The sequence below is a fragment of the Mytilus californianus genome, unplaced genomic scaffold (assembly GCF_021869535.1).
Source record: "Mytilus californianus isolate M0D057914Y unplaced genomic scaffold, xbMytCali1.0.p SCAF_9, whole genome shotgun sequence".
NCBI classification, from domain to species: Eukaryota; Metazoa; Mollusca; class Bivalvia; order Mytilida; family Mytilidae; genus Mytilus; species Mytilus californianus.
In genome coordinates, this window is record NW_026262745.1 from 78,951,204 (window position 1) to 78,965,084 (window position 13,881).

The window sequence follows — 13,881 nt, forward strand, 5'->3', positions numbered from 1 at the left end:
ATAATATGTAAAAAGGATAACAGGAATTACCATAATTTGTGGATATAACAGCAAACCACACCAACCACTGATTCCTTAAAACAATTGACATACAAAGACAAACTAGGACTAATAATACAATGTCCAGATAGACTTTTTATGTACCGACAGAAAATGTTGTGAGGCTAAATTAGTTTTTTGTACACACAAACCTCTCCCTTTTCCTATCTAGACCATATGTTGTAAATGCAAAACATACAATAAAAAACTTGTACAAACAAAATGACCACCAACATGAACAAGGAAATGAAAGTCAAGACGCAATGTGGATTTAAAACGGGTGTTAATCTTTATTCAGAAACAATATTGCCTTTGTTTGTAGCATGCTTGATATGCTTGCAGGGTAAAAACCAAAGATTTTAAATATGCATTTGCTGTTTCTTTTCTAAGATTACTTACCTCAAAATGGAAAGAATAATAGACTATGGGAGGTTAGGACTATTCCATTACAATGTATGTGGGAGGGTAGGAAGGGAAGTTTAATTATTGAATGTGGGTCATGCGTTTTTTAGCTCACCTGGCCCAAAGGGCCAAGTGAGCTTTTCTCATCACTTGGCGTCCGTCGTCCGTCGTCGTTAGCTTTTTACAAAAATCTTCTCCTCTGAAACCACTGGGCCAAATTTAACCAAACTTGGCCACAATCATCATTAGGGTATCTAGTTTAAAAAATGTGTCCGATGACCCCGCCAACCAACCAAGATGTCCGCCATGGCTAAAAATAGAACATAGGGGTAAAATGTAGATTTTGGCTTATATCTCTGAAACCAAAGCATTTAGAGTAAATCTGACAGGGTAAAACTGATTATCAGGTCAAGATCTATCTGCCCTGAAATTTTCAGACAAATCTGACAACCTGTTGTTGGGTTGCTGCCCCTGAATTGGTAATTTTAAGGAAATTTTGCAGTTTTTGGTTATTATCTTGAATATTATTATAGATAGAGATAAACTGTAAACAGCAATAATGTTCAGCAAAGTAAGATCTACAAATAAGTTGCCATGACCAAAATTGTCAGTCAACCCCTTTAGGAGTTATTGCCCTTAATAGTCAATTTTTAACAATTTTTTGTAAATTTTGGTAATCTTTTACAAAAATCTTGTTCTCTGAAACTACGGAGACAAATTTAACCATACTTGGCCATAATCATTATTAGGGTATATAGTTTAAAAAATTTGTCTGATGACCCCTCCTTCCAACCATCATGGCCGACTTGGTTAAAAATAGAATTGGTTTATATCTCTGAAACTAAAGCATTTAGAGCAAATCTGACGGTGGCAAAAATGTTCATCAGATTTAGATTTATCTGCCCTGAAATTTTCAGACAAATCCGACAACCCGTTGTTGGGTTGCTGCCCCTGAGTTAGTAATTTTACAAAAATTTTGCAGTTTTTTGTTATTATCTTAGATATCATTATAATATCTAATACTATTAATTATTATTTTAACCTTATTTTACATGATTTCCAAAGCATCAGTAAATACACAGGCTCTTGAGAGCCTCTAGTTCAGTATGCGTCTATTACAATTATGCAAGATTATCTAAAAAATGGTTCTTGTTTGTAGGGATATTTTGAAAGTCCCTTCCTACCCTCCCACATACATTTTAATGGAATAGCCCTTACTCAAATGATTCAATTTTATTATAGATTTTCTGTACAAAATATGATGATATTCACATGCCCAAGAAATAGCAAAAACAGTACACCAACCTATTAAACTTAACAAAAAAGACAATTTAGCATGGTATCAAGATGGTGTGAAACATTTGCTGTGAACTGTTACCCTGTTTAAAAGCTGACTCAGCATGCAGGTTCCATACAAAGCAGAGTCATTTCATTGTCTTGAATAGGCATGTTATATTGAATTCTAGATGTTCTTCATCCATCTTAAAATTAGTTATTCTTAAACAAGAATACTGAAAAATATTGTTGAAGCAAAAACAGTACTGGAATCCCAGATACTAGATCAAAAATGTATAAGAAAAGGGGTTTGGACTAAGAAATGCTAGAAAGATGTTTTCTTAGTTGAACATTATATTGAATTGTTGAATATTGTAATATAATGTAGGTCCAGAAATTGGTGGTGCTACAAGAATGAAGTTAATAGTAAATATGATAATGGGTACAACAATGGCCAGTCTGGCAGAGGGTATGGCAATGGCTGAGAAAGTTGGCTTAGATCAGGAAGACGTGGCAGAGGTTCTCTCCCTTGGTTCCCTTTCCTGTCCTACAGTTATACATAAAAGTCAAGGTAATCCTATTTAGAAATCATTCACATATTTAAAGGTTTACAGTAAATTCAGAATTTAATGTGTGAACTTTCCATCATGTTAGGATATGTCAATATTAATTATCGTTAACATTGGCTATTAAAACAGCATTTAACAGATACTCTATTGTATATCAAACAAAATAAGTTTAGATGAGATGGTAGCCTAGAAATTCCTTCTCAAAACCATAGATAATCTATTAAACCAAAAATTTAAAACTGCTTGAACCAACAATTATCACAAACCACAGACATTTTTACCCATGATGAACAGTACTTCCCTAGTATAGGTGAAACAAATGTGAAAAAAAACTGCTGATCAAATACAAAAGTATAAATTGATATTAACCCATGTTAATTGTCTTACTTTTATGTTGTTTTTCAGCTATTTTAAATCAAAAGTATGATCCTCATTTTCCATTAATGCATCAGCAGAAAGATTTACGTTTAGCACTGTTACTGGGAGACAAAGTAGAACAACCATTATATGTAGCATCAGCAGCAAATGAAGTAAGTACCAGTCTAGAACTATTCATGTTATATGTAGCATCAGCAGCAAATGAAGTAAGTACCAGTCTAGAACTATTCATGTTATATGTAGCATCAGCAGCAAATGAAGTAAGTACCAGTCTAGAACTATTCATATTATATGTAGCATCAGCAGCAAATGAAGTAAGTACCAGTCTAGAACTATTCATATTATATGTAGCATCAGCAGCAAATGAAGTAAGTACCAGTCTAGAACTATTCATGGGGAGAAATCCTGCACAATGATACCAATTTATAGCTAGTGCTTGATGGAAAGAAGATATTGACGTATAATGCCTACTCATTATTAGAATAAAGACATCATAAAAATATTTCTTAATTCTAATGACTTGTTCAATTGTGTGTTCATGTTAAAATTTTGCATGATTTGGTTTGGGTTGTTGGATAACATTCAAAGACTTGTGCTTAGATCACATGACATCTAAGGAATTCACACTACATGTTTTAATGCAATTGTATAAAGTATTTGCCAGATGTGGTATGATTGAGACAACTATATACCAGAGACCAAATGACTTAGATGTTAGCAACTATAGGTTGCAGTACAGCCATCAACAAAAAAAAAATACTGCAAAGCAATCTATTAAAGGCCCAGACATAACAAAATGTAAAAAAAAAAAAATGAGAAAGCAAACAACCTGATTTATTTACAAATAACAAATAAAAAAATGTCAATCTTAATTACAATGCTTGAGCAAATTTTATACAAACAAAGCAAGCAAGCTTACCAAACCTTTAAACTACATGCATTAGGAAAATAGCTCCAACAGAATATGACAATCCATCTTACAACTTCTGATCAACTTTCATTTGCACAACCACTAAAATAATTTTTTAGAAAAAAGGCCAAATTTTTAGTATATTTTTGTCAAATTAAACACCTTTTCAAATAACCAGCTACACAGTAACAACTGCTCTTGACACGTCTCTGGACTTGAGCCATGTGCAAAACTGTGTTATAAGGAAAATATGTTACCTGGCTTTGTTGCAGACAATAGAATAGTATTTCTGCCAATTCAATAAGATAAAACTATAGGAAGTATGCTACTGATATCACTGATATCAACTCTTGTCTCATTTTGGTCATACTTTGACAGTGTTTAATTATCTTGCTTTTTTTAGTTATACAAAAAGGCAAGACGATTAGGATATGCTGATAGTGACATTGCAGCAGTGTATAGAGCCGCCAGTTCATGAAATAGAATCGTCAAAAATATAAGGCTAGGACCAAAATTCTTGTTGTTATGTGATAAGCTGGGCTCGAGACAACAGCCAGTAGAGTTGATAGGATAAATGACCAATAATAGCTCGACTTTGCCTGGCTTAGGAGTTTGAGAATGATATGATGTAGGAACAAGCCAGGGAACCAGTTTATAAAACAAGGGAGATAATCCAAACAGTACAAGATTGGGATGGCATTGTGCAATAGACACATCTACAGAATATCATTCGTTGTTTTGGAAATAGGCAGCAAATCCATGGAAACAGACAAATATGTTATCATTAAATGATTATCCATGTTCTATTTTTATGTCAAAGATATGTGACTACCAATATTTTTATTTTGTTTATCACTTAATTGTTTTATTAGCATTAATCCAGTGTATTTTACTTTTGATGTTTGGTGGTACAGTTAAACCTATTCAAAATATTTGAGAATATTTTTAAGTCAAATTGCACAAGTTTTATCAGAGAGGATAAAACCAAGAAAAATGTTGTTTTTTGTAAACTGTGTAAAAGAAGCGATGAATCTCGAAACATATCCACAACACTGTTTTAATATTCATTATTGAGAACAAGCAGTAGATATTTTGAGCATAAAACGATTTGTTTTATTGTTAAATCATCTTACCCAAGGAGGAAAATTAGTCGGATAAATTTACCTTACTCCTTAAAAGGCTGAATACAGATCTGTAACAGATTATACAGTAATTGGAATGGAATGTTCTGTGAAAGTAACATAAAATATACATAACAATTATTCTTTATGACTGTTACAATAATTTTCTGCCATTAATCAACAGTTGATGTCTGCCAGCAAGCCAGCAAATATTCTCACATCATATACTATTTTTTAAAAGATGAAGCGAATACTTGGAAAAGTTAGTTATCATATAGTTCATATATTCTCAAGTTTAATGCAAAAAGTTCCACACTTAAAATAGTGATGATTATTTACATTATCATAAAGACGTAATTTGAAACTGGTTTGACTATAATTGTTGTCTAGGAGTATTAGTTTAGTTGTTATGTTAGGTACATAGAGTTATGTCCCTTATTCATTGTAAATAATTCCATTTTACTCATCATTTCATTGAAATTGAAACTGTATTGAGTTTTAGTGATGAATATTTTATATTTTTGCCGATTGTGGCCTCTCTCTGAAATTTTAAATCCATATTAAGCAGGTTGTATGTTATATCAAGTGTGATTGTTCTGCCTGTCAGTAATTTGATATACCTCGGTCTTTCTAACTATATGTCCATCTGAGCTCATATTGATCTTCATTAAATTTTATAAAAATGACCTTAATTTATATGATATCTAAAAAACAAGTGCAATTCTAAATCTATATCTATAAAACAAAAGCAATTCTAAATCTATAAAACAAAAGCAATTCTAAATCTATAAAACAAAAGCAATTCCAAATCTATATCTATAAAACAAAAGCAATTCTAAATCTATAAAACAAAAGCAATTCTAAATCTATATCTATAAAACAAAAGCAATTCTAAATCTATAAAACAAAAGCAATTCTAAATCTATATCTATAAAACAAAAGCAATTCTAAATCTATAAAACAAAAGCAATTCTAAATCTATAAAACAAAAGCAATTCTAAATCTATATCTATAAAACAAAAGCAATTCTAAATCTAAATCTATAAAACAAAAGCAATTCTAAATCTATATCTATAAGACAAAAGCAATTCTAAATCTATATCTATAAAACAAAAGCAATTCTAAATCTATATCTATAAAACAAAAGCAATTTTAAATCTATGATAGTGTTCTCCCAAGGGCCTTACCATGGTAATGCTATATTGCTAGAATGTGATGCTATCTGAAATGATTTTCTTATAGATAGTGTTATGGATGTGATGCTATAATTTCTAGAAACAAGATGGTATTTTAAAATTTCCTGTTTTAATACCAGGATGATATAAGAAATTTCTGAGAACCCTGTTAAATATATGATATCTATACAACAAGTGTAATTCTAAATCTATGATATCTATCAAACAAGCTCAATTCTAAATTTATGATATCTATAAAGCAAGTGCAATTCTAAATTTATAATATCTATAAAACAAGCACAATTCTTCAGACATGTGTTTTACAAAATGTTATGTGACCACAACTTTTAGTATATCATATTATTATTTATAATACACATACCAAGTTTCAAAACATGAACCCTTTCATCAATTTATTCAGGGACATTTTTTTGAAATTTTAGTACCACAGTAATGATGGATTGTATCAATCTGTCAAGGTATATAATATAGTCTCTGAAATCATATATTTTCTTAAGAATGTGTGTTATATGCTTAATTGTACAGACAAAAGTGTTGACATGTTAGAAATTGTAGAACCTTAGTGTTGAATTTTAGTGGACTTTTAAAAAATGGAGCTTTTAGAATTGGAAATATTATAAAAAGAAAAAAAAAATTTCAAGTTTGAATTGTAAGCATGGAAACATTTAGATTTGAATTTATGTTTTTTTCACATACTGTGAATTTTTATATATTGGTTAGTGGAAAAAATGTAAAACTTGTGCAAAAAATTTAACAAGCACGAATTGTATCAAATTTTAAATTTATGGGTATAGCACCTTGAGAAAATACCGATTTTGTCTTGATTTTTTAAAATTTTTGCCTGATTGTCAATTTGTAGTTGTCTCCCTGTATGTACTTAATGAATGCTTTTAATAGCCATCCTTTACAGTATTAGAAATTTATAAGTGAAATGAAGTGTAGAAGTTAGGATTTTTGAGTTCTACTTTACAGTATTTCTGTGACTTGTATATGTATAAGTCACAGAAACAGAAATGTTTCAGATTTCAGAATGTAATTGATTGGATATAGAAAAAACCTAATTTCTACAGAATGTAACATAGAAGTATATAAAGAAATTGTTTGTAAAGTTAAAAACTATGTAATTATTATGCTATAAGTAATGTATTATTTTGTTTCTTATCTGTCTTTAATTTCATTGAACTCTGTTAGGACTATCCGATTAAAATGGAAAGGAAGGGTAGTGGGTGTTAGGACTATCCGATTAAAATGGAAAGGAAGGGTAGTGGGTGTTAGAACTATCCGATTAAAATGGAAAGGAAGGGTAGTTAGGGACTCCCAAAATATCTCAACCACCAAGAAATTTGGAAATTATTAAAGGGATATACAGCAATAAATCACTAATGACTTTTGTCTAAAATTCAAATTTGCCATCCTTCCCTCATTTCAGTGGAATAGACCTTAATAACATTTAATTAGCACTACACACAGCTGACTATATACACTTATTTATTGCCAATATCGTAGCATTTTCTTTTCTTCAAGATAATAGTCTAGGCGCTGTAAAGAATTTCATTTACACTTTTCCTAAAAACTAATTTGTTTCATGTATTTTTCTCCAGTAATGTAATTTGTTTCATATAATTTGTAAAATGTATAGAAGATGTAGATCATTATTCATTATATTGTGCTCTCATGAAATATCACTGTCAGATGTATAAAGTCACTTCACTGGCATTAGTTCAACATTGCAACTGTAGTCATCATAAATTAATAATGTCTTTTTCATTATTGTATAAAAATCACTAAGATCTTGTTATATTAAATGAAGAAGAAATTTCTAAGTATGTCTTATGTTGGTGTTGTTTATTAACACAGTAAATACACTATGGAAAGTACAATATCTTGAATAAGAAAACTTCAAATTCTTAGCATCTTTGATGAATAATGCTTTGGAGTTTTATATTGAATTTTACTATTATTTCAAAGTTTCCATGTATTTATCCAATTCCTTTTTATACACAGAAAAAAGTATGCAGTAAATCAAGAAGAGGAGTTAAGTGTTATTTTTTGCTTTTGCATAAAGTAAATTTGAATTCAGTTCTTTAACTTACAGTGAATATGAATGAATATAGAATTTTAAATATTTTTAAATTTGCATGCTATTAAAAGTTTCCTTGTTATTTATGCAAATAAAACATGGGATTTACAAACACTGAAAAACTTAATAGTTCTATTATTTCCAATGTCCAATGTGTTTGTAATATTTAGCATTGGAAATTGTAAATTATTTTAAAAAGTTAGCCTTAACCCAAAAACAACAAACTTTCAAATTCCTTCTTTTTTTGTTAAATTCTGAACTACTTTGTGACAGAAAGTTTTTATGTACCTATTACACTTTTTGAGCTCACATGGCCCTTTGGGTGAACTTTTCCCATAAAACAAATCCCGTTTGCATCCGTCATCTGTTGTTGTCTGTCTCCGTCTGTTACCTTTTACAAAGATCTGCTCCTCTGAAACTACTCGGCCAAATTTACCCAAACTTGTCCACATTCATCATTGGGGTATCTTGTTTAGAAAATGTGTCAGATGACCCCCACCTGGCAACCAATATGACTGACATGGCTAAAAATAGAACTTTGGGAGTGAAATGCAAGGTTTATCTATGATCTTGAAAACTGCTATAGATACTGATAATATGACAGAGCAAAAATGTTGAGATCTACATAATGTCTTTTTATATCAAAACTATCAGATGACTTCTTGGAGGAGTTAATGCTCTTAAATGATGAATATTTGCATGATTATTTGTCTCTTTTGTCTTTTTTGTCTATTATCTTGAAAACTATACTAGATAGATAGAAACTTTTAATAGCGAAAATGATCAATAAGTCAAGATCTATAAATAAGTCAACTTTGCTGAAATCGTGAGTCGCTTCTTAATTGAATAATTATACTTTGATGACGAATTTTATCATTTTTTTTTGTATTTTTGCCCCCAAAAATGACTAAATTTATATATTGCTGTAAAAAAAACCTTTAGAACTATTTTTTGGTTAAGCCAATTTCAGTTCTGTTGTGAACGAAAAGCATACATATCTTAAAGAGACAGAAAATTATTTTGATCAATTTAGGTTTCCTCAAATATTTTAGTCTTGTTAATGATAGAAATAATGTTTCAGATGAGTGACTAATTTTCTTCCAAATTTTTCTTTATTTGAATATGACCAATTATAACAATCCAAAATCTCTTTTTGTCTCGCCTTGACAGAGTCAAAAAGCGAGACATAGGTATGCTGTTTCCGGCGGCAGCGTCAACAATGTATTAGTTTGTGATTAGGTCTAGTTCATGGTGAACCACTAGTGGTAGGTCACTGATATTTGGTATGCAGTTGTATTAGCATTGGCACTTCTCATTACCATGGAGATTATTTGGCCCCGCCCCCTCAGTCAAGGTCTATTGACTTTGAAACTTTTCATAGTTTACATGTATTAGTTTGTGATTAGGTCAATTTATGGGGAACCACTAGTGGTAGGTCAATGATATTTGGTATAAGCATTGGCATATCTCATTTCCATGGAGATTATTTGGCTCCGCCCCCTTAGTCATGGTCTATAGACTTTGAAAATTTTGCTAAGTTAACATGTATTAGTTTGTGATTAGGTCAGTTCAAGGGGAACCATTAGTGGTAGGCCAATGTTAATTGGTGTTCAGTTGTATAAGCATTAGCACATCTCATTTCCATGGAGAATATTTGGCCCCGCCCCCTCAGTCATGGTCTATTTACTTTGAAACTTTTGCTTAGTTTACATGTATTAGTTTGTGATTAAATCAGTTTAAGATGAACCACTAATGTTAAGTCAATGTCATTTGGTATGCAAATTTATTGGCATTTGCAAGTATCGTTTCCATGGAGATTATATAGCCCCACCCCTGATCATGGTTCATTGACTTTGAAACTTTTACATAGTTTACAAGTAAATGTTTGTGTTTAGGTTTGTTTAAAGGGAACTAAGTCAATGGTATTTGGTATGCAGTTGTATTAGCATCGGCACATCTCATTCCATGGAGATTGTTTAGTCATGTACCTTCAGTCATGGTTCATCGACTTTGAATATTTGCATAACTTACATGTTAAAATATTGCTATTTTAATTTCAACATTTGCATTATCAAAATTACAAAAAGGCGAGACATATCTCTGTGATAACAGTTTATTATTCATAGCATTAATAGAAAAAAGGGCAGATGTCCTTTAATTAGTATGTGGTAGGGTTCAATGTGCTCAAAATAATCAGTGAAAATCCTGATGTCCATGATTAATTGGAAATTACTGTGTTTAGAAAGTGCAGAATCATTCACTGTTCATAAGAATAGCATTCAAAGGCTGTTATTATGCAGACAGTTAATTATATAGATAGAAATACTATTACATATTCACATGATATAGCAAAACACATTTGATTAATAATGTTAGTTAAGAAATAATGACTTGGCAAACCTTACTATTGAAACTACACAGCAATGTTTTATAAGCTTGAAGAAAAGCTTTTTAGAAGCTTATTTTTTGGGGGGATTATTCTTTTTAGCTCACCTGACTTGAAAGGTCAAGTGAGCTTTTCTCATCACTTTGCGTCCGTCGTCCGTCGTCCTGCGTCCGTCGTCCGTCGTCCTGCGTCCGTCGTCCGTAAACTTTTTCAAAAATCTTCTCCTCTGAAACTACTGGGTCAAATTTTATCAAACTTGGTCACAATCATCATTGGGGTATCTAGTTTAAAAAATGTGTCCGGTGATCCGGTCAACCAACCAAGATGGCCGCCATGGCTAAAAATAGAACATAGGGGTAAAATGTAGATTTTGGCTTATATCTCTGAAACCAAAGCCTTTAGAGCAAATCTGACATGGGGTAAAATTGTTCATTAGGTCAAGATCTATCTGCCCTGAAATTTTCAGATGAATCGGACAAACCGTTGTTGGGTTGCTGCCCCTGAATTGGTAATTTTGAGGAAATTTTGCTGTTTTTGGTTATTATCTTGAATATTATTATAGATAGAGATAAACTGTAAACAGCAATAATGTTCAGCAAAGTAAGATCTACAAATAAGTCAACATGACCAAAATGGTCAGTTGACTCCTTAAGGAGTTATTGCCCTTTATAGTCAATTTTTAACCATTTTTCATAAATTTTTGTAATCTTTTACAAAAATCTTCTCCTCTGAAACTACTTGGCCAAATTTAACCAAACTTGGCCACAATCATCATTGGGGTATCTAGTTTAAAAAATGTGTCCGATGACCTGGCCAACCAACCAAGATGGCCGCCATGGCTAAAAATAGAACATAGGGGTAAAATGTAGATTTTGGCTTATATCTCTGAAACCAAAGCATTTAGAGCAAATCTGACATGGGTAAAATTGTTTATCAGGTCAAGATCTATCTGCCCTGAAATTTTCAGATGAATCGGACAACCCGTTGTTGGGTTGCTGCCCCTGAATTGGTAATTTTAAGGAAATTTTGCTGTTTTTGGTTTTTATCTTGAATATTATTATAGATAGAGATAAACTGTAAACAGCAATAATGTTCAGCAAAGTAAGATCTACAAATAAGTCAACGTGACCAAAATGGTCAGTTGACCCCTTAAGGAGTTATTGCCCTTTATAGTCAATTTTTAACCATTTTTTCGTAAATTTTTGTTATCTTTTACAAAAATCTTCTCCTCTGAAACTACTTGGCCAAATTTAACCAAACTTGGCCACAATCATCATTGGGGTATCTAGTTTAAAAAATGTGTCCGGTGACCTGGCCAACCAACCAAGATGGCCGCCATGGCTAAAAATAGAACATAGGGGTAAAATGTAGATTTTGGCTTATATCTCTGAAACCAAAGCATTTAGAGCAAATCTGACATGGGTAAAATTGTTTATCAGGTCAAGATCTATCTGCCCTGAAATTTTCAGATGAATCGGACAACCCGTTGTTGGGTTGCTGCCCCTGAATTGGTAATTTTAAGGAAATTTTGCCGTTTTTGGTTTTTGTCGAGCCTGCGACTTTTGTCGCAGAAAGCTCGACATAGGGATAGCGATCCGGCGGCGGCGGCGGCGGCGGCGGCGGCGTTAGCTAACTTTTTAAAAGCTTTATATTTTAGAAGATGGAAGACCTGGATGCTTCATACTTTGTATATGGATGCCTCATGTTACGAAGTTTCAGTCAGTCACATGTCCAATGTCCTTGACCTCATTTTCATGGTTCAGTGACTACTTGAAAAAAAAGTTCAGATTTTTTGTAATGTTAAATTCTCTCTTATTATAAGTAATAGGATAACTATATTTGGTATGTGCGTACCTTGCAAGGTCCTCATGCCCGTCAGACAGTTTTCACTTGACCTCGACCTCATTTCATGGATCAGTGAACAAGGTTAAGTTTTCGTGGTCAAGTCCATATCTCAGATACTATAAGCAATAGGTCTAGTATATTCAGTGTATGGAAGGACTGTAAGGTGTACATGTCCAACTGGCAGGTGTCATCTGACCTTGACCTCATTTTCATGGTTCAGTGGTTATAGTTAAGTTTTTGTGTTTTGGTTTGTTTTTCTTATACTGTATGCAATAGGTCTACTATATTTGGTGTATGGAATGATTGTAAGGTGTACATGTCTAGCTGGCAGGTGTCATCTGACTTTGACCTCATTTTCATGGTTCAGTGGTCAAAGTTAAGTTTTTGAGTTTTGGTCTTTTTTTCTAATACTGCATGCAATAGGTCAGCTATATTTGGTGTATGGAATGATTGTAAGGTGTACATGTCTAGCTGGCAGGTGTCATCTTACCTTGACCTCATTTTCATGGTTCAGTGGTCAAAGTTAAGTTTTTGAGTTTTGGTCTTTTTTTCTAATACTATATGCAATAGTTCAACTATATTTGGTGTATGGAAATATTTTATGATCTATATGTCAGTCACGCAGGTTTTATTTGACCTTGACCTCATTTTCAAGGTTCATTGCTCAGTGTTAAGTTTTTGTGTTTTCGTCTGTTTTTCTTAAACTATAAGCAATAGGTCAACTATATTTGTTGTATGGAAGAATTGTTAGCTGTACATGCCTGCCTAGCATGGTTCATCTGACCTTGACCTCATTTTCATGGTTCATTGGTCAATGTTTAGTTTACTTGGTTAATGTTAAGTTTATGTGACAGTTGTAATAAAGCTTTATATTTAGGACTATCAACATAATATCAATGATTAGTAAAGAAGGCGAGACATTTCAGCGTGTGCACTCTTGTTATCTTGAATATTATTATAGATAGAGATAAACTGTAAACAGCAATAATGTTCAGCAAAGTAAGATCTACAAATAAGTCAACGTGACCAAAATGGTCAGTTGACCCCTTAAGGAGTTATTGCCCTTTATAGTCAATTTTTAACCATTTTTTCGTAAATTTTTGTAATCTTTTACAAAAATCTTCTCCTCTGAAACTACTTGGCAAAATTTAACCAAACTTGGCCACAATCATCATTGGGGTATCTAGTTTTAAAATTGTGTCTGATGACCCCGCCCGATACAAGATGGCCGACATGGCTAAAAAATAGTACATAGGGTAAAATGCAGTTTTTGGCTCATATCTCTGAAACCAAAGCATTTAGAGCAAATCTGACGGGGATAAAATTGTTCATTAGGTCAAGATCTATCTGCCCTGAAATTTTCAGACCAATCAGGCAACACGTTGTTGGGTTGCTGCCCCTGAATTGGTCATTTTAAGAAAATTTTGCAGCTTTTGGTTATTATCTTGAATATTATTATAGATAGAGATAAACTGTAAACGGCAATAATGTACAGCAAAGTAAGATCTACAAATAAGTCAACATGATCAAAATTTTCAATTGTCCCCTTAAGGAGTTATTGCCCTTTATAGTCATTTTTTTACAATTTTCATAAATTTTGTAAATTTTTGTAAATTTTTACATAATATTTTCCACTGTAACTACTGGGCCAAGTTCATTATAGATAGAGATAATAGTAAG

The 13,881-nt window shown here is 32.2% G+C and overlaps 1 protein-coding gene across 2 annotated transcripts in view; it reads left to right on the top strand.

Annotated features, from left to right (window-relative positions):
• LOC127716388 (uncharacterized) overlaps positions 1-7,723 on the top strand; it is a 52,050-nt gene extending 44,327 nt beyond the window's left edge. For both annotated transcript variants that reach the window (XM_052222572.1, XM_052222573.1), the window contains 3 exons: positions 2,105-2,287; positions 2,691-2,815; positions 3,977-7,723. In XM_052222572.1, coding sequence (XP_052078532.1) covers positions 2,105-2,287; positions 2,691-2,815; positions 3,977-4,051 — 383 coding nt within the window. In that variant the 3' untranslated portion in view covers positions 4,052-7,723. The remainder of the gene's footprint in view (positions 1-2,104; positions 2,288-2,690; positions 2,816-3,976) is intronic.
• Positions 7,724-13,881: the final 6,158 nt, after the last annotated feature.